The sequence below is a fragment of the Pteronotus mesoamericanus genome, unplaced genomic scaffold, assembly GCF_021234165.1.
Source record: "Pteronotus mesoamericanus isolate MK-2021 breed Mesoamerican mustached bat unplaced genomic scaffold, CSHL_Meso_final scaffold_174, whole genome shotgun sequence".
Classification (NCBI taxonomy): domain Eukaryota; kingdom Metazoa; phylum Chordata; class Mammalia; order Chiroptera; family Mormoopidae; genus Pteronotus; species Pteronotus mesoamericanus.
Genome location: NW_026555309.1, coordinates 28,115,290 through 28,137,541, shown reverse-complemented (window position 1 = coordinate 28,137,541; position 22,252 = coordinate 28,115,290). Strand labels below are relative to the sequence as shown.

Below are 22,252 nucleotides of genomic sequence, written 5' to 3'. Positions count from 1 at the left end.
ACATTCTATAGGCTGTGGAGGGGGTGATTTTATATTTTGAAATAGGAAACATAGTTAAATGGTGATTTGAAGCCAAAGTATTAGCTTTATCTTTGTCATTTAAAAATACTTGATATATTAAATGCCTTGATTATACTAAAGTAGCCATCTTCTATAGCCATATTCTTTTCAGTGGAATTATTTCCTAAATAAAAGTATTCTCTGGTACTGCATTTATTCCTAACATCATATTTGTAGTAATAGGCCAGTTTTTTTTACTAATAATTTATTAGCCTTATATGAAAGATGAAATATTTTGACTGAGAATGTTGTATGTATGATATTAAAACATGAGATGCTGGGACTTTAAAGGTAATAGTGTATTAATATTTTAAGATATTGATATTTGGTATTCTTGTGTTACGAACAAACTGCCTACAAATTTTAAGACAATATTTGGAATAGCTATTTAGATTAACTAGTAGATAGCACATAAGTAAGTCTTAATTTTCTCTACAGCCTGAAAATATCCCCCTTTTATAGTCTTTTGAATCATTAGATAATTTACATTTAATGTAGTTATATCATTGAGTTTGTCTAACTTATTACTGTATATTTTTATGGGACCCACCTGTTTTTGTTCCTATTATTACCATCATTTTGTTCTCCTGTATTAACTTGTTAGCTATACATTTTTTGGTACTTGCTCTATTATTTATAACACATTTTAACTTATCAAAACATATAATCAAATGGTATTATACCATCTATCATATAATATAAGAACCTTACCTTAGTAGATTTCAAATTTCCCCTTCTGTGTTTCAGGCTACTGTTTTCATCTATTTAACTTCTATTTATGTAAATACCACAGTACATTTTTTTACCTTTAAGTTGACGGTTATATACCAACTTTTAAAACTGAGACAAGGGACACATTAAATATTTTTGTCCAGGAAGGTTGCCCATTTTCACCACTTTTCATCAATACAGTATTAAAATTTTAGCTCTAGTAGTCAGACAAGAAAAATAAAGAAAAGAAATCCATATTGGAAAGAAAGAAGTAAAATTGTCATTATTTGTAGATAAGATACTGTATATAGAGAACTCTAAAGATTTCACCAAAAGAAGCTAATAGGACTGATAAATGAATTCAGTATGAGGATAGAAAATTAATAGTTAGAAATATGTTCCATATTTATATGCCAATAATGAACTGTCAGAAAAAGAAATTTTAAAAAATCCATTTACAATTGCATCAAAAAATAAAATACCTAGGAATAAATGTAACCAAGGAGGTAAAAGATTTGTACTTGGAAAGTTATGAGACACTGAAGAAAAAAATTGAAAGAGATGTAAATAAATGGAAGCATATACTATACTCATGGATAGGAAGAATTAACATCTTTAAAATGTCCATACTACCCAAAGCAATCTATATATTTAGTGTAATCCATATTGATATACAAATGGAATTTTTCATGGAACTGGATGAAATAATCCTAAAATTTATATGGAACCACAAAAGCGTATGAATAACCTTGAGAAATCTTGAGAAAGAAGAACAAAGTTGGAGGTATTACATTACCTGATATCAGACTATGATATAAGGCTATAGTCATCAAAAACAAAACAAAACATGATACTGGCATACAAATAGACACATAGATCAATGTAGCAAAATAGAGAGCCCAGAAATAAACCCACACCTATATGCTCAATTTATATTTGACAAAGGAGACAAGAACCTACAGTGAGATAAAGATGGTGTAGTCAATAAATTGTGCTGAGCCCTGGCTGATGTGGCTCAGTGGATTGAGTGCTGACCTGTGAATCAAAGGGCCACCGGTTCAGATTCCCAGACTAGGGCCCTTCCTAGGTTGTGGGCAAGGTCCCCAGTAGGGGGCATGAGAGAGGCAACCACACATTGATGTTTCTCTGCCTCTTTCTCCTTCCCTTCCTCTCTCTAAAAATAAATAAATAAAATCTTTAAAAAGATGGCCCTGAGAAAGTCAAGCAGATACATGCAAAAAGAAGTGAAACTAGACCACCTTCCTCCACCATGTACAAGAATAAACTCAAAATGGATGAAAGAGTTAATTGTAAGTCTTGAAGGCATAAAATTCCTAGAAGAAAACTTGGGCAGTAAAATTTCTGAAATTTTTAAGTAATATTATTTTCTGATATATCTCTTTGGGCAAGTAAAGAAAATAAACAAATGAGACTACATCAAACTGAAAAGTTTTTGCACAAAAAAAGGAAACCATCAACAAAACAAAAGACCACCTACTGAATGGAAAAAGATATTTGCCAATGATATATCCCATAAGGGGTTAATTCCCACAATTTATAAAACTTCATACAACTCAAAACCAAAAAACAGAAAACAATCCAACGTCACTAATCATCAGAGAAATGCAAATTGAAAAACACAATGTGATGTCACCTTGCACCTGTCAGAATGGTTATCATAAATAAATCAACAAATGACAAGTGTTGGCAAGAATGTGGAGAAAAGGGAACCCTCATGCACTGCTGGTGGGATTGCAAATTTGTACAGCCACTGTAGAAAACAGTATGGAGGTTCCTCAAAAAATTAAAAATAGAACTACCTTCATACTCAGCAATTGCAATTCTGGAGAGAAACAATAAATAATATAAAGAAATCCAAAACAATAAACATAAAGATATACCAGGCCTATCCCCCAAAAGTCCAGCCATTGTTAATATAATAAGAATGGTTTACATGACATCAATGTAACCTTGCACCCAAGGAAAGTGGACTGGAAGGTGCAGGTGTGAACAATGATGACTTCACTGTACTAGTCAGTGGAGGCAGTAGACCCCAGTGAGTGAACATGTGTACTATGTGGCCGTCACACTCAAAATGATTCAATGAGTATAGCAATGAATCTGCATCAAATTGTGCATTGAGTTTGAACATTCCTCTGCAGAAACTATTCAGATGATTCAGAGGATGAAGCTATGGATAACTGGTGATTGACAGCTTCATCATGGTAACATGCCCGCTCATGCATCACATCTCTTACAGTTTTTTGGTGAAACATCAAATCACCCAGGTGATTCAGATTCCTCTACAGCCCACATTTGGTGCCCTGTGACTTCTGGCTTTTCCCAAAACTAAAATCACCTTTGAAAAGGAAGAGATCTCAGATTGTCGATGAGATTCGGGAAAACACTATGGGATAGATGATGGTAACTGGGAGAACTGTGTGAGGTCCCAAGGTGCCTACTTTGAAAGGGGCTGATGCATCATTGTCCTCTGTACAGTGTTTCTTGTATCTTGTATCTTCTTCAGTAAGTGTCTCTGTTTTTCATAGTACATGGCTGGATATCTTCTGGACAGACCTCATATGTACCTATGCACCCTTGTGTTCATTGCAGCATTATTTAAATTAGCTAAGGTATGGAAACAACCCAAGTGCTCACCAATAGACAACTGGATAAAAAGTGTGGTGTTTTGGAATATTGATTGGCTGTTAAAGGAATGAAATCTTGCCATTTGTGACAGAATGAAGGGACCTAAAGGATATTATGCTAAGTGAAATAAGTCAGACAGTGACAAATACCATATGATTTAATGTAAACAAACAAAACTGAAACAGGCTCATAGATACAGAGAATAAACTGAGGTTGCCAGAGGGGAGGGAGGTTGGGGGCTGGGTGAAAAAAGTGAAAGGATTAAGTACAAACTGATAGTTACAAAATTGCTCTTATGTTGAAGGCTGCAATGTAAATATGAAATATTGACTACAACTATTGTCACTGTTGAAAGTAAAGTCATTAACACAATATGAAAATCTGTTTCAGTGTCTAAAAATATTTAAGCTGAAGTGAATACACATTGCTATTGAACAAATTTAATTAAAAATTTCCACCATTAAAAAATGGCTTAAAATTTAGCAGATAGCTCAGCACCTATAAAGGAAAACTTTTCTTAATTCAAAATAATATTGTCCATGGAGACATCCATTGAACATGTCAGCAATTTAAAATGTATTAAAAACACCTATAGCAACATTAATGAAAATAAAAATATAGGAAAAATATTCAGAAAAAGAATAAAAATGCATTAAACATGGCTAAGACACATGTTTAAAAATTACGGATGTACTACAAATGATTGTTTCACTTCCATTATTCTTAATGTTTTGATAACTTATATAAAGAATATTTCTTTTGCATAAGTATATGGCATTTTTTAAGAAATTATTTTATTTTTAAAATAGCTTTTGCATAGATAACTATTTTTGAAATGTTCATCAATATAATAACGATTCTGTTAATAATTACATATTTTAATGACATAATTTAAGTTACTTTAGCTTCCTGTTTCATTCCCAGGATATTTCAGTTTGAATGGCAAAAAGTCACCTGATTTTAATATCCATTTTATTATAGGGAAGCTATGTACACATCTGCTGTTCCTATTAAACCATGTTCCTTTGAAGGTCAAAGATGTTATCCTGTGTGTATTTGTTTTCCCAGAATTTTGCCCTGCACCTGGTACTTAATACTTAGTAAATGTGAAATAAATCTGTTTGAATAGAAAAAAAAATAATGTAAAATTAAAAGCACACTGATTTTATATATATATATATGTGTGTATATGTGTGTGTGTGTGTATATATAGATATATAGATATATATGGTCTGTCAAAAATAGTGTAAAAGCATTTCATATAGTTTTTCTTTGATTATTGTTCATTAATTTTGGTGATCTCCAAATATAAGAATCCTATCTCAAATTAGTCCTTTATGTATATTATTTTTTATGATCTTTAGATATGAAATCAGTTTCCTGTATAAGTAATTTTAACAGACTTCAACCTAACATGCCTTTGATTTTACAAGAATTATATCAGTAATTTTACTCCCACTTCTCTGCACTTATTGGAGCATAATAATCAATGAATATAAGGAGGTGTTTTCTCTTATTAAAATACATCTCCAATATTAAGCATAATATCTTATTCATTGTGGGTGCACTATAACTTTTTGGTGAATTAAATTTATATATATATATATAATTTTTTTGGAAAGAGATTTCTGTATACTTATAAGTATATTGCAGCATTGACTTTGAGGTCTCTTTTGCATCCCATGCACCGAGCCACCTGTTTCCCCCCTGAGTTGACGGGAATGAATCTGTGCGGCCATCTACTTTAACCTGACTTGCCATGTCATTAGATACATCCTTAGAAACATAATGAAATTCTAAAGATAGCCACATTGCTGAGTAGCTGGCAGAGTATAGGCCTAATAATGATGTTGAACATTCTTTATAGAATTGATGGATCTTCTACAAAGCAAGGGCTCAATCAAGGTCAAAATTCTCCAGGGTGAAATCCACCTCTAGGTTACCATCTGCATTTCAAATATGTTCTGATTGATTTGATTCTGGATGGGATTTCCTTCCAGTTAAATATTCCTGTTACCCAACTTTATTTCCTTATAGATAGTGAAGTAAAGATTATAGTGTCATTTCTTAGTCAATACAACAATAGAAGACAATAAAACTAGAAGAGGGGAATGTAAGGCCTTATGAATATCAAATTTGGACTACAACTTTACTGAAGTGTCCTGATATTACAAAAACACATAAAATTGCTTTATCGTTAGAAAGACTACACAGTGAGTAGTACAATAAAATCTACTCATCTTTAAAAATTCATTTCAGAATTGATATTTCCTTAAAATTATACAATGTTATTGTTAGAATGAAATTTTAAGATTTTATCTGATACTAAAACAGGCAGGTAAAATATTACTCTGCCAATATTATAGACAAGGCAGCTAAAATTCAGAGAATTTATACAACCAAGTTAATCTCCCTTTCTTACTGCAGTAGAGACTAAAATCTAGTGTCTCCTGCTTTTGATAACATTACTTATTCAACAGTATGAAATTCAAGATTTATCTTTTTTGAAAGGTCTTGAGATAAAAAAACGTTTATTCAGAGTCAACTTTCTGAACAGGTAAGATCCACGAGAACTTAATGAGTGACTTCAGTGTATTTATTCTCTGTTATTCAAAGTGATGCAGTAAGAAAACTGGAATGTTTACTTGCCTCAGGTCACCAAGCTAGTAATTTAGGCAAGATCACTGAAAAACAGTTCAAACTGTCATCTATAATTTAGTTGAAACCTATACATGCAATTGTTAGGACTGTAAAATCTGGATTAGGCAAACTGCATAATTCCAATTAAATTACACTTCATTAGATGAAAATAAATATAAAATGAGAATTTATAAGTATATTTACAATATCAATGAGATATAACAATGGTAAGAATTCAGTCATATTTTTGTAATTCTTAGTACTCTTTTGTACTGGAAACATCCTCAGATTATCCAGATTAAAGCAAATTAAAAGGTTATAGTAGTGTTGTTACCACAGACTTGAAATAACTGTTTCCCAATGTCAGAAAATCATTCAAACATAAATAAGTTTTTGGCATACACTGAAGTGACAAATTATGCTTTTGTTCTTCATTTACTTTTTATTTCACAAATATTTATTTAATGAGCTATTTTTTAATTATTGTGAGAGATTTTCTCATTTTCTTATATCCTAGGACAATTTAATGGGCAAAACTTGATTTCATAAGATCACGTTATTTAATGACTGCAATTAATTCTTTCAGTGAACTTAGATCATTGATCAAGACTGAGGGCAATGTAAAAAATATTTAGGTAACATTAATATAAGCTTTCTCAACTAAAGTATAAATTGTTTTCTAATGCATGCTTAGAAAGATGCTTATATACAGGGTCTGACACTAATAACACCTCCATTTTTGCAAAATCTTTTATTACAAAATAATAATAATTGCATGTAATTCTGTAACATAGCAATATCACACTCATACACACTATATGACATCTTAGGTGAAATGCTCAAATTAAAACTATAAATTGTTACACCCATATTATTACCCTACCCACCATACTCAAGCACGCATTACTTCTATCGGATCCTGTATATTGAGTTGGCCAAAAAGTCCATTTGTTTTTTTCTGTAAAATAAAAGACACATTTTTCATTTTAACTAAAATTATCAAGAGCTTTATTGATTTGGATATTTTGAGTATGTTAGCTAACTCCCACGTGGTATAACTTTAATTGTTCTCAATGTCTTGATTTGATTGCTATCAACTTCAACTGGTCTACCCAACTGTGGAGCATCATCCAGGGAGAAATCTCTAGCAAGAAACTTCACAAACCACTTTTGACACATTCAATCAGTCATAGCACCTTCTCCATACAGTGCACAGATCTTTTCTTTTTCTGTGTGTGTGTTTCAGTTTTGTTTTAACCTTTTTGAAATAATGAAAGATAATATGCAGAAAAGGTTGCATATTATCTTTCATCTTCAATATTAAAATGTCTACACAAAAATTTACCAATTTTGATTTTTTTAATGCACACAGATATGACAGCTGTCACAATACAGTCTAACAAAATTGTTTTTGAATGATGTTAAAGACAACTAAAGTGCTACTAGAGCCATTTTATGGAGAAAACTAAATGAACTTTTTTGGCCAACCCAATAATTAATATAAGAACAACATACATAGCTTATAAAATTGTTCCTGGTATATGCAATAATAGTTATGAAACTGTATTACTTCTGCTTATCTGTCTTTTTCACATTCTGGGTCATGAGAATTATTAAGAAAAAACTGCTATGGATACAAGTTGTTTTTGGTAGAATAAAAAAATTCCACTTTAAAAGCAAAAATTTGTCATTACAAATTTATTTTAAACATATCGTAATAACCAGATGCAAAACTCATTTTGTTAGAAATAATATTTCATAAAGATTTTGTGTTTTAGCTTAATAGTATAAACTTAGCCTCTAGAGAAGTGTTTTTGTATACTATATCCTCTCAACAGAGAGAGTAATCATTGTCATAATTATTTTGTTGGTATCTGTTCTAAATTAAATTCCCTTTATGTTGAACAAGTACAATATATCTCTTTCTTAGATACACAGACTTTTTCAGTTTAACACAATGTATACTAATGCAGTCCCGTGGATAAGACTATAAAGTTGATATTTATGTAATTTTTTTAGTAAAAAGAATGATTAATTACACTAAAAGTTAAATTTTATAAATGTTCAGGTTTTTAGATTACTCCAATAAAATGATAGGCTGGTAGATAGTTGCTCTTTTGATTTGAAAATGACATTTAAAGATTCATAACATTTTAGAAATTTTAATTTAACTAATCATATAATTTGAGTTTTATATTATTGAGATTAAGTATTTGTATCCTTTGAGTTTATATAAACCACACTTTAAGCACTTTTTATAGGGAAGTGTCTATCACTTTTACTTAAGAAATATCCCTTCAATAAGGTCTCATGTCTGCATTCCCACTTTAACTGCCCTAAGTGTATGATGTTGGATAAGTTTTTTATACCTGTTAAACCTCAATTTTCTCATTGAAAAAATCTGGATAATAATAGTAGCCCTACTTCTTGTGAATCAAATGAGATACAGCTCACAGTACAGTGTTTTTCTTAAGATAGTGCTCAATAAATATTATATATTAATAATATTAACTATTCACATACTCTTCTATTTATATACCTTTCCCTATGACTAACATCATTTCTGTTGCGTAATCAGCTAGTGTAAGGAACACTATCTACAACTATATAAAGACCGGCCCCTTGATAATTCCTATTCCTTTTGAGGGGAAGGAAAGTAGGAAGGAAAGTCATCTTTTATTATCAATGACATAAGGTTTTGTATGTCAAATTCAAGCTACATTTGGATGTGATAGCATATAACCCTATTATATGTATTTTCCAGAATGTTCAGTCCATGATACTATTACTGGTGAGACAGCAAGTTTGTTAAGACCTTTTATCTTTGTTGTGATTTCTGCTTGCTTTACATATCTATGTCAGGAAAATGAAGAAATGAATGGCAGACTTAAACCTAATAGAACAAATACTGATATTCATTTCATGAATTAAATTAGAAGCAACTTGAACTGAAGAAATTAAGAAAATAAATAATAATAATAATTCTGCCTGTGATATATTTTTGACATATACTTTTTATTATATGTGTAAAGTAGTTGATAAAATAAAATGCTTACCTGCCAAAAAAGCCTTCATTCTATAAAAATACTGTAGATCTTATTTTAGAACAGGAAAAAATAGAGATGATCAAACATCTACCTGAAAAAAATACAACAAAAATGCAAATCAGAATTATATATTTTAAGAATTGTATACTCCACAAAAGTAAAAAATAAGTATTTAATAAAAATTATTAATCTGTTTTAATACATGTGACTAATTATTAAGTTCCAGCATCATATAATTGCTTTTTTTTTAATTATCCACATAAGCATTATTTCACTCCTAATTCCCAAGGAGAGATAAGATGGCTCTGTAAATGGTTATCTATTTTTTCCCCCAATGGCTACAGTTTCTATTTGATACAAAAAACAAGAATGATTGACATTAAAATTATTATAATTTTATCTACCCTCAAACACAGAATGAAACCATTATGGTATTCAAACTTTAAATAAGAAAGAAAATAAGACAATAGTAATTGTTCCTATGTGTATTTAACTAATTGCTTTTAGAACTCAAGTAATTGCAAGAGGAAAAACTTTGGTTTTTCATTAAACGCTGTCATTTTCTATTGTGCTTTAAAATCTTACTACTAATTTGTTTGTTAATTAAGAGAAAAAGAAACAATAAATATTAACCATTTCTTTCTTCAAGTTAAACAGACCCAAAAGCAGATGCATATTTTCACATATATTAGCTGTCATTTCACATATGATACCTTAGCTTATGATAGCTACTTGGTTCAACTGTAGACCTTTCAGCACAGTAAATCTGACAGTAGAGCAAAAACATTCTGTCCCTCAAATTCAGCTAAGACAAGATTATACCAACTGCTTTAATTTTGATCTGTTTGTAACATTGTTCTATGTACATTTTCACTTTAGAGAATGTTATTTTTAAGATTAAACCTTCTTGTAGACACAGAGTCTAGCACATGGGAAACCTCAAAATATAAAGTTTTCTCATAATTTTTTGTTATTCCTACTTTTCAGGTTAAAAACTGTAGCACATTTCACATTTATGTCACTTCTTCCCAATAAAAGCATTCTAAATATATCTTGCATGTAGAATATCACTTTCCACTTGTACATTGTAAAACCAATTTATAGCTAAGATTTAGTTTTAGTGGAAACCATCCCAGAGCACTTCAAGAAAAACTAAATGACTGAGTTTGTCACAAAAAACATTTTACAAAAATGATCAATATTAAAAGGTTATAATTGCCCAGAATCTGTGAGCATGATGGATGCTCCCCTAAAGAACAGAGATGGTTTTACAGAACAAATTCATGTGGAGTTTAGAATCAAGACCCTATCCCTCTACCCTTGATATTCTCCAATATGAGTTCAATTTTTGTCTTATGGACAATTAAAAATAAATCTCTCAAAAATATATTACTTATATTTAAATATTAATAAAGAGGATTTAAATATATGACACCTATAGAATTAAATATTTTTAAAGAGGATTCAGATATATGCAACCTGTAGCTTTTTTACTTATGGATATAATCTCCACCTTTTTTAAAATTTATGTATGTGGTTTATCACTTTATTTAACTGAGAGGAGAAATTGCACCTCTCACGCAGTTACAACTAGAAGAGGCCAGGATAATCTATTGTAAGATTTAAGGATGTGGTTTCTGAAATCAGGCAGACAATTTCAGATCTTGGTTCTGTACTCTCTAGTTGTAATATTGGACAAGTTAGTCCTCCTAAACCTTAGTTTTCTCACTTCTAAAATGAGGACAATAATGACACTTGACTCCTAGTTTTGGTAAAAGAATTAAAGGAATTACACATGTAAAGTCCCTATTTCAGTCCATTGCTCAGAATCACTAGTTCATCAATAAAATGAAGCAAAACTATAAGATTTCTGAATTTGTGGATTTAGTTTTATTTAAGTGATTGGTAAAATGACATTTGAGCCTACATTTTTAATCCTTTTAAAAACTATAACCCTTTGAAATAATAAACATTTTTATTCCTCCAAAGTTGTAATCAAAATGTGTATATGTATGTATATAATATATATGACCACTTTTTGTTATTGTTGCTGCTTTTATACATACCATCAATATCCACTCTTTTCTAAGTTTTAAATTGGTATGGTCCTTTTAATTTTCACACAACTTTGAGAGTCAGGATATTACAACACTGTGTATAGATTCTCTGGTTTCTTTTTTGTTATGTATATTAGAGAGATAAGTTATAACAAATTTTATGGATGAATTAACAGACTGATTAATATGTTTATCTATCTATCTATCTATGTCTACTTATCTACCTACCCACATACTAGGTATATATACAATAGAATCTGTTAGTACCATCACTATACAAAACAATTTGATATCTGTTGAGTTCTATTTGCATCTGCTCATTTCTTGTTTGTATGTCTGGCACCAAGCACAATACCTGGAGTATATTGTTAGTGAGTGAATGAGTGAATATCAGTTATGTGTCTGTAAACCAGCAATTTTTCCCATTACTTTAATATGCAACCTATAAAATAATTTGTACAAGTGCTGAATCCTACATTTGTGAATATAATTTAATAATGGTTTAAATGGATATTTTAATAGCTTCTTTGTCTTGATACTTAATTGGCATATGCTTTAGGGTAAATGTACTTTGTGCTAATTCAAAATAATATTTTCCATTAACCTGAATAATTGAAGTTAACTCTATTATTAAATGTGCCGTATACTGTGCATAGGAAAATGTTACTATCCTATGGTTTCATACTACTCTCCTCTACTGATGTGCTTAAAGTTTTTATTTTTAGATAATTTTAGATTTACCTGCAGTTGTAAGAAATAGTAAAGACAGTTCCTGCATACTTTTTACCCAGTTTACACCAATGACAGCTTTTCCATAACTATAGCACAATATCACAACCAGAAAATTGACATACAATCCACTGATTTTTCTTAGATTTTACTAGTTTTAAATATACTTGCTGATGTTTATTTAGCTCTATGTAGTTGTACAAGTACCGCCAATACATCAAGATACAGTGCAGTTCATCACAAGAACCCCTCATGTTACTTTTAATGATGCAGTCACCTCTGTATATGTTCAACCCCCAAACTCCTGGTGACTACTAATCTGTTTTCCATCCTTAAGATTTTGTCACTTCAAGAATATTACATGGATTTAGTCAAACGATACATAGCATTTTGGTACTGTATGTTTTCACTCAGCCTAATTACCTCAAATCCATTCAAGTTTTCATGTGTATTTTTTTTTATTGCTGAGTAATTTTCTGTGATATGAATTTTCCAGGTAGCTTAATTATTCACCTTTTGAAAGGTTTTTGCGTTGTTCCTAGTTTTCAACTAGTGCAAATAAAGCTGCTATGAACATCTGTGTTCATGGTTTTATGTGAACATCGTGTTTATTTCTCTGGGGTAAATGTGGAAGAGTGCAATTATTGGATTGTATGGTAAATCCATGTTTAGTTTTACAAGAAACTGCCATACAGCTTTTTAGAGTGGCTGTATCATTTTACATTCCCACCAGCAATGTGTAAGTGGTTTAGTTTTCTCCAGAATCTCGCCAGCATTTGGTATTATCTAATTTTTTATTTTAGCCATTCTGATAGGTATGCAGTGATATCTCATTGTGGTTTTAGTTTACATTTCCCTAATGGCTAATGACGCTGAATATCGTTTCACGTGCCATCTGGAATCCTCTTCATTGAAATGTTTTTTGCTTATTTTGTAATTAGATTTTTTCTTCTGCTTTTTTTTTTCTTTTTCATAGATGTGTTTCCAGAGTTCTTTATATATTTTAGCTACGAATCCTTTGTGGAATTTATTCCACGAAGACATGTTCTCCCAGCATACATATTTCCTTTTATCCTTTTCACAATGTCTTTTACAGAACATCTAATAATTCTGAGTAAATCTATTATTTAGCTACTGAAATGTCATACCCCTTCTTGAAATAATTTAGCACACAAATTACTTAACAAATATATTTTTAAAGTATTTATTGTGTAGGCATTAAAAATTGGCTGAAGCATTTTTAATTTTCTAAAAGCGCAGAGGCATGTGGAAAGTTCTAAACTCTAATGTCTGGAACTTTGGAACTGACTTTGGTACCATCAAAACTAAAGGTGTGTTTCTGCTTTTTAACAGGTTCGGTTGCCACTGCGTGCCGTGATCCAGGTGTTCCCATGAATGGAACTCGAAATGGGGATGGCCGAGAACCTGGGGACACTGTTGTTTTTCAGTGTGACCCAGGATATGAACTTCAGGGAGAAGAAAGAATAACCTGCATTCAGGTAGAAAATCGATACTTCTGGCAGCCCAGCCCGCCAGTCTGTATAGGTATGAATCAAAGAACAATTAAAATTTTATATAAGTATAGAATGGTTATAAATGTGCATTGGTATCATTAATTAAGAGCAATGTTCTAGAACAGGTTCTAATATGAAAGTCTAAGATTTCAGAGGTCTATGAACCTCCAAAAAATGTACAATGACCCATATTTAAATGACCATTATCTTTCCCCTGAGGGACAAATCCATAATTTTAGTAGATTCTCAATGGTTCTAAGGCCCTTAAACAGTTAAGAAACAAAGCCCTTGAAAAATCCTGATCTTTCTTTATCTACTATATAAATGCAATTATACGCTGATTTCAATATTTAAACAGTGATTTAGACTCTACACTTTAAATGGGCCATATTGATTTTGCCTTTACAATGGTTATTTCTTCTAAGGAAAAAATGTTATTGGAAACTTATGCTTGCGTTCCAAAGCTTTAATTTTTTCATTCAATTTATGTATTCTGAAAGAATATTAGTTTTGAATTTGATGACCTAAGGAGTTGTTGCTGTTTCATGCCTACTTCCAACTACCTGCTGTTGGTCTCCTGTTCCATTCTTGAAACACCGTTAGACTCTAGAAAATAAGATGCATATTATTTCTCTGCAGGGTCTGAGAAAATGTTAGAGGGATATACCACCCTTGGAATAAAAACAGTGAGAAAACTAGATAAATAGTGTTTGTTTCAAAATCTCATTGTTAACTCTTTACATCAACCTAATTTAATCTCAAACATTTTAGCTTAAGTACTTTAGAATTGGTGTCATTTAAATTTATATATAGTACATTTTGACCAACATATGTCCTCTCTACTCAAAATTTTATTTCTTTACATACTCTCTTCCTTACTACACTGCAAGCAACTTGAGAGAAACTTCCATTGCTTGCTCATCCATGTATTTCTTATAATATTTAACACAGACCAATTTAGCACATTTAAGAGAGAAAGTCTTATTTTTTTTTACTTAATCACACTCATAAATATATTTTAAATAATCATTTCACAGTGTTTTTCAAACATGGTAATAGTGGACAAATTCAATGACTCTATTATTTAGATTTATTTTACCCCATTTTGTAATTTTTTATACTACAGTTGCAAACTCAAAATTTATTAGTCACTGAATGTGTTGTCGGTATTGACTTAAATGTTGAGTCTCTCTTAGTAAAACATAATGGAAGCTTCTTGTTCTTGTGAAGCTACTTTCTAGTGAAGTGAAACTAAAAAATCAGAATTGTCACATCACATTTTTTTTTGTATTTTATATGTTGGCATTTTAAAAATACTTGATGCACAAAATAAAAGTCATTCAATAGCTCAAACAAGGCAGGGAATGGGTAGACAGTTCTAGACTTCTGTGAAAAATGAGGCACATGTCAAAGGAAAATTATATTATAGAGACTTTTTTTAAAGCACATAATAAGGGCATAGCTTGAACCAGTTCAGATTTGGCTGTATCTCCCTTTGTACTTTATATTTCCATTTACACTTTTTCATGTCCCACTGCAAGATTCTAAATCATCATATATCACTTAATTTATATTTATTTTAACAAACTCATAGAAGCAAGCAATAAGTATTTGTAAACAAACGAACAAAAAAGACTGAAACAATGGCATTTCAAATTTGTCTATTACTCAGTTAACCTGAAAAAAAGTTCAATTAAATTAAAATGTCACATTCCAATTAAATAGAATTTAACTGAGTATCTCGTAAAGAGAATCTTTGTGTCAAGAGCAAACGACAGAACACCACAGACTTACTATAGAGTTTCTTGCTTCATTGTGATTCTCAGACTGGGTTAAAAAGGTGCTGCTTGTTAGAATAACCAAAGGACTCTATTATATGTTTTATGTTTAGAATTCTAAAATATTGAACAGCTTTTTATTGAAATCCTAGTAACTAAGATACAAAACAAAGGAAGAATTTTGAGATAGGTTATTATAAAATTCCACTTGTAGATATGACTTTTGCAAGTCCTAATTTTAGGGGGGAAAAACAGTTAAACACTAAATCTTACTTAAATTGAGCTGATTGTGGAAAGATTTTTGTATGGATTATGGGCTGCATATTATTTTTGGTAGGAAAAGATAGCTTGAGGAGAAGATATGCATTAGAGCTTCTCTGAGGAAGAAAATAACCTAAAAATAAAATGTCTGAAAAATTGCTAAGGCTGCAGAAAGCTTGACCTCTGAAACTGATAAGACAGAACTCCATTATTGGCACCACTATGCCCAAGATTAAACCCTGAACTTTTTAGAAACTCCATAAGTCTATGTCTCAGACCCTGGAGCATAAAGCATTTTGCTTGCATGTAGAAACAGCCTTATAGCAAGTACCAAACAGAAGGACATCATCTTTAAGAGAGTTAATAGAATTCATTCCAACAAAATTGACAGTGTGAAGATTACTTTGACATTGCCAGAGGGAAAGTAGCAGCATTCAATATGAAGGTAAATTACAAAGCCATTAGTGCGGGTGGGCTGCTGAGACAGACAGTAAACACAAGTAAAACTGAAGTGGGGTGAAAAATTAAGAAGATTATGAAACAGTTGTCAATAGTTGCCTGTATAATTGCCTCACAAGAAACTACAATCAGAAAAAAAAATATTGTCAGAATTTCATGGAACCTAACAGAAAATTTAATTTATAAATCTAGTTGACATAAAGATAATTTTATTCTTAATGCTTTATCATTAGATACATTAAAAATATGCATTTTTTCAAATGGTATTAAGGTTTAGTGTATTTAAGGCAAAGAGAATTTTCTTAACTCACTGAGTGTTTGAGATGTATAAATGTCAGATAATGTTTTTGATCATTCCAATGGCTTTTGTAGATTTTCAGAATCAATTACATCAATAAAATATATCAGACAAACCTTGATAAATTTAAATAATGTAATTAAAAGAATTTTAGAGGGTTTTATACCCAAATAATAATATAATCACAAAATATATCCAGTAAAATACTTAAAAATGTATGCAATAGATATATCTATATATTTTATGAGAAAGGATATCCCTACATAAGTGTATATATGAATATGCATATGTGTATAAAACTTCTAACAATAAAAACACCAATGTTCCCTGTGAGAAATAAGGAAAATTGAAGCAAATAGTGCTCTATCATATGACACATAACCCCACAACTTAAACACATGAAAATAAACATGAGGAACATTTTGTTATTATTTCTGTCTTATATGCATAATGCATACATACATTTGCTATTAGACATATTTTCTATTGTTTTCAATCACATTAATTTTACACGTATCAAAGGCAAAATATGCTATTATTTTTATCAAAACACATAGGTACAAATTAGATTTGCACATTCATCTGTGGTCATCTTAATTATCTTCATAGTCAATACAAAGAGCCACTAACCGTTCCACAAACATGTTGAATGAACAGTATGTACTGAGTCCCAGGGATAAAGTAACATATAAGTCACAGCCTTAATCTCATAGATTAGTGATGAATTCAGACACCTGAAAGGGATATATAAATAAAGTATCATAAGGGAAATAATGGAGATAGGCAGAGGTTACTATGGATACCAAAGTGCATTGGAGGCAGATTAAGCAGAGCCCAGACTGGAAATTTTCAGGAAAAGTTCCTCGAGGCAGAGTGAACCTTGAAATGTAAATAAGAGCTATGTAAATACAGAAAGGCAAAAAGGCATTTCAGGAAAAACAAATTGTATGGGCAAATGCATGGAAGCAACAGGAACGCTTGGCAGTTTGATGGTAAGAGCGTGTAAATCATGTGTCTAGAGCAGTGGTTGACTCAAGTGGAAAGGTTGCAGGGATTAGATTATGAACACTACTAGAGCTGAGGCATTATCTTTTAGGTAATGTGAAACAACTGCAGACTTTTGTGCATGTGCATAGTATAATTAGGTGTTTTATTAGGGGACAGATGAATTGGAGGGAACTAGAAACATGGGAAACAAGAAGCCATTGTACTAATTCTGCAGGCAGGTAAAAAGGTCAGGTCTAGAAATGTGCTAGTAGACAAGGAAAGAAGGGATGGGTTGAAAAATATCTATGAGGATCTACAAAATAGAGTCTTGGTAGTGCTCCCTGTTAGATTGGATACAAGTATGCAGTGAAGGAAAGAGAAGAATTTTACATCTCTAGCTAGGAAATATAGGTGGATGGTAGTGCTAATCAAACAACTAAAGAACATAGAATAAAAAACACATTTGAGTTGAGGTTTGGATATATTGGATATTCTGTGTTTAATGTACCTATAGGCTACAGGTAGAGATAACCAGTGTGCATTTGGGCCTGTGGCCTAGAATTAAGCAGAGTAATCTGATGGAAAAGATAGGAAAAAAAGAGTCATTGGTGCATAATCAAAGAAAATTTTAAAAAATGGATATGGTTAACTAGGAAGAATGTAATAGATTGAAAATTAGGGATGACTAGGTAAGACACTTAGGGGAATAACAAAATAGTAAGATGAAATGAAAGAAAAAGTGCTTGGTGATGAGGCAGATCTCTATAAGGAAAATCAGGAGTTCTAAAAACAAAGAGAGTGAATTTACTCTAGTCAACAGTTAAAGGTGACTACAGATAGGCAGAGGAAGACAAAGGCAGGAAAGTCCCCATTGCACAAGTCAATGCAAAAGTCATTCCAGGGTGAGCTCAGGTGCCTGTGTGTCGCTGGCAAGGGAGCGAGTAATGACTGGCGAGACGGCAAGAGGTCAAAGTGACCAAATAAAGACATCTAGATCCTGAAGCACCAAAAAGGTCATTGTGTCTCCCCAAATATAATTTACTATAAAAATAAGGTTTCTCAACATGAATTCTTTGCTGTTTTCCTTTGAACTATAACAGAAGAAACCCTTTTTCCCAGTGGTGGCTTGCTTTACTAATCGTGTCAGCCTGTAGGTAAATACAGCACATAGATAAGAAAGAAACAATGCGATGAGACCTGCTTTTCAAAAGATTCCTTGTAAAATAAAAAAGTAAATTTGAGATAAGTAAAAAGAGGTTTTTATTAAGAAAGAATGATCGCAGGGTGGGGCAGCGGGGGCGGGGACGACTGTGGTAGGGAGATCAGTGTGAACATGAGAGGTACAGACCTCTCCTGTCAGGCAAAAGGCGTTTTCCCCTTATCGAGAGGCGTGCACAAGGCCAGAAAGAACCAGGCATGGGGAAGTGCGATGTAAGGGCGGCCAGGTGGGACAGTAGATCAGAGAACGTTGTACTGAGTCCAGCCCTTTCTAAGAAGGGGGTTATGTGATGGCTCAAGGCTGAGGGTGGGCCAAAGTTCAGGGACACAGCGGAAAGAGAGAAATGTAACCCAACTTTGATTACAATATTTAATTCTGATTGATCAGGGTGGACAAGCAGTTCAGTTACCCATTTAAGTCAAATAGTGGGAATTTGAAGGGTTTGTGTCTGGTCTTGTTATAGGAAAATGAGGAGGGGGGTTGTTGGAGGGGTCCCCATCCCCGGGCCTTGGACAGGTAGCGGACCGTGGCCTGTTAGGAACCAGCTGTGAGCCAAGCTCACCTGAGCTCTGCTCTGCCTGTGGTCCACTGCCCCGCTCCCCCCCGTCCTCAAGGGGTGAGCTACCATAGCTCATCTGAGCTCCTGTGTCCCGTCCAGTCCTCTGCTATCCCCCGTCCCCACCATCTTCCAAGAAACCTGTCCCTGGTGCCAAAAACAGTAAACTCATTAACTCATTTAACCCCACACAAAATGGTGAGAGGACTTCTACAGCAACCATCAGGTGAAATTCAACATTTTTTAGTTGGAAAAACAAGATTAAAGGAAGTCATAGGGGATATCACTTTATTTTTAAGATGAAAGAGACTTGAGCATGTCTGTGGACAAGGGAAAGAAGCTAGAGGGTACCAGAGATAAATGAACAAAGTTCTGAAGAAGAAAGAGGGATTTTGTGACCAGGTTGAGGGTGTTACTCTAGAGTGACTGAGGGACTGAGGCCAGGGTAGCAAGGGACATGGAGAAATATAGTAGTGGACATCCGTAATTTAGATGGCAAAAGTTCCCAAACTGTATTCATGACTTTGCATATCTAGACTCAGGCAAAGAATAGGGATCTGCTGTGTTACCAGAACCAGAATGTTCCTCCTTCCCAAAACAGTTTTACACTGTCCAAAAAAAAAAAAAAAAAAAAAAATGCAGAATGCCTTATAACTGAATGGTAAGATTTATCTGAGAAAACTATCATTTTAAAGGAAGAATTCTGATGTGCTAATTATACATAGGAGACCTCATGAGATCATGAGTATCCCAATCTCTGTCCCTCTTTCTGTCTCTCTCTCTCATTTACTTATAGTCATATTCCACCACCAGGAACCTCAATATCTTTATTTCTTTATTTTTCTGAAGCTACCAATTCTGTACATGTATGTGTGTGTATATATCTATACACACACTCACATTTTATATAATATACAGTTAGTCCTATTAAACATTATATATATAAATATATAAAACATTATATATATAAAATATAGAAAACATTATATATGTTAAAATATATAAAACATTATATATAAAAATATATAAAACATATATAAAATGTTTAATAGGCCTCACTTTATTAATAAGATAGGCAGCTAGAATTTAGGAATATCCTGACACTCTTTATATTGGGTTGGCCAAAATCTGTTACATTTTTCCATATGGTGGCTCTAGTAGTGCTTAGTTGTCTTTAACTTCATTTGAAACAATTTAGATTGCATTGTGACAGCCATCATATCAGCGTGCATTTGGAAAAAAGTCATACTTGGTGAAATTTTGTGCCATTTTAATATTCAAGATGGAAGAAAATACACAACATTTTCAGCATATCATGCTTTATTATTTCAAGAATGGTAAAAACGCAACTGAAATGCAAAAAAAAGAAATTGTGCACCATATGGAGAAGGTGCTGTGACTGATCAAATGTGTCAAAAGTGGTTCATGAAGTATCTTGTACCATTGACATTATGGCCAAATAATTCTTTGCAGTGGGGCTGTCTTATGCATTGGAATATGTTTAGCAGCACCCTGGCCTCTACCCACTGAAGCCAATAGTGGGAGATGGCCAACATTCTCAAAATATCCAAGTCAATAAACTTATTTGTTTGAAAATGAAAAATGTGTCTCTTATTTTACAGAAAATAACTAAACAGATTTCTGTGGCAAACCCAATAAGACTATTTGAGTCCTGACCAGTGTAGCTCAGTTGGTTGGGTGTCATACCACAGAGCAAAAGGTCCCACGTGCCTGGGTTGCCTGTTCAGTCCCCATGTACAGCCATGTCTAGACATGTATGAGACGGAATTGATTGAAGTTTCTCTCTCACCTCAATGTTTCTCTCCCTCTCTTTATCCCTCCTTTTCCCTCTCTCTAAAAATAAATAAACAAAATCTATTCTTTTTTAAAAAGAGTATTTTATTGTAAAATGCTGTAGGTTCTCAGAAAATTATCTGTTCTCACTCATAAAGTATATCAAAGGCTCTTCCTCCATAAATATCTAACAAGGTACCAGGAGGATGTAAAGAGGAGCCAAAAATCTTATATCCTATTATTCTACTTATTATTAGAGGTTTTATTTTGCTTTTTTTTTTAACTTTCCTAGGATCCGTCAGATATTTTTAGTAACCATGGGAAAACCATCTTTACCCTTCTTCTCCATTTTTTTCTTGTACATGAGAAAAAAAATAGAAAGGGACATACATATATATGTAAAAAGAGCTAAATTCAATACAGATATGTATATATGTAGTTAATATTTTAGTGTTTTTTCCTTGAAAGACAATGTAATATATAAGCATCGAGTGCTATGAAAAAGTCAGTCTATAAAAATAATCTCCTAAACCTTTTTACAAAAACTGTCTTCACAAATATTGATAGTTAATAAATTTTGTCAGTTACTTAAGGGATGTTCTTTGTTTGTTTCAAGCGCCCTGCGGAGGCAACCTAACAGGGTCTTCAGGCTTTATTCTTTCGCCAAACTTCCCTCACCCATATCCCCACAGCAGGGACTGCGACTGGACAATCACTGTCAACACAGACTACGTGATCTCCTTGGCATTTATCAGGTGAGCGCCTATACATTCCCGCATTTAAAAAAAAAAAATTGTCATCTGTTCTAATGTTTGCTTAGGCAAATTTTTATGTCTATACATGACATTTTTATTATTTCTTATTAATTCCAACACCAATCCTCTGCAGTCCACAGTTTACAAAGCCCTGTCTAACAGCAGAGATGTCAGTGAAGTTCAGAAGGCTGGTGGGTGAGCGTCTTCTGCAGGTTCCAGTGTATGGCAAACATGTTAAAGGTCGTGTGGTTTATTGACTCTCATGAAATGTGAGCTCTTTATAACCTTTTCTGCCTCCTTGTACTTGCCATCACAGCTTCAAGAAATTCAGTTTTTCTTAAACTTCAAGATGAAAAGGTCAGCACTTGAAGGATTTTTTTTTTCTTCCGTATGTGGGTCACCCACAATCTTTTGAAGCATCTAAACATCCATATGTGGCACCGCCATTGGGCTTGGGAAGACATAGAATCAATTTACCACCTTTGCTGGTGATCTCATTAAATCAAGCGGACAAAGAAGAGTTTTATGGATCCTCCTTGTATTTCTCAGCAGACTTGTCTCATGATAGAACTTTACATGAAATGTCTTCAAATTTGCAAATCTGTTGTTTATCCATGTACTTGGTTGCAGGGTTAGATCAGTACTGAAGCAAGAGAGAACAGAGCGTCTTGGTGAGAAAGGAGGCAACCCTGGCTCTGCTGCTGTCCCTATGTCACCCTGGGCACATTATTTGATTGA

The 22,252-nt window shown here is 32.6% G+C and overlaps 1 protein-coding gene across 3 annotated transcripts in view; it reads left to right on the top strand.

The window, feature by feature from the left end:
* CSMD3 (CUB and Sushi multiple domains 3) overlaps window positions 1-22,252 on the top strand; it is a 929,671-nt gene that overhangs the window by 668,201 nt on the left and 239,218 nt on the right. For all 3 annotated transcript variants that reach the window (XM_054590414.1, XM_054590413.1, XM_054590412.1), the window contains 2 exons: window positions 13,247-13,438; window positions 21,376-21,514. In XM_054590414.1, coding sequence (XP_054446389.1) covers window positions 13,247-13,438; window positions 21,376-21,514 — 331 coding nt within the window. The remainder of the gene's footprint in view (window positions 1-13,246; window positions 13,439-21,375; window positions 21,515-22,252) is intronic.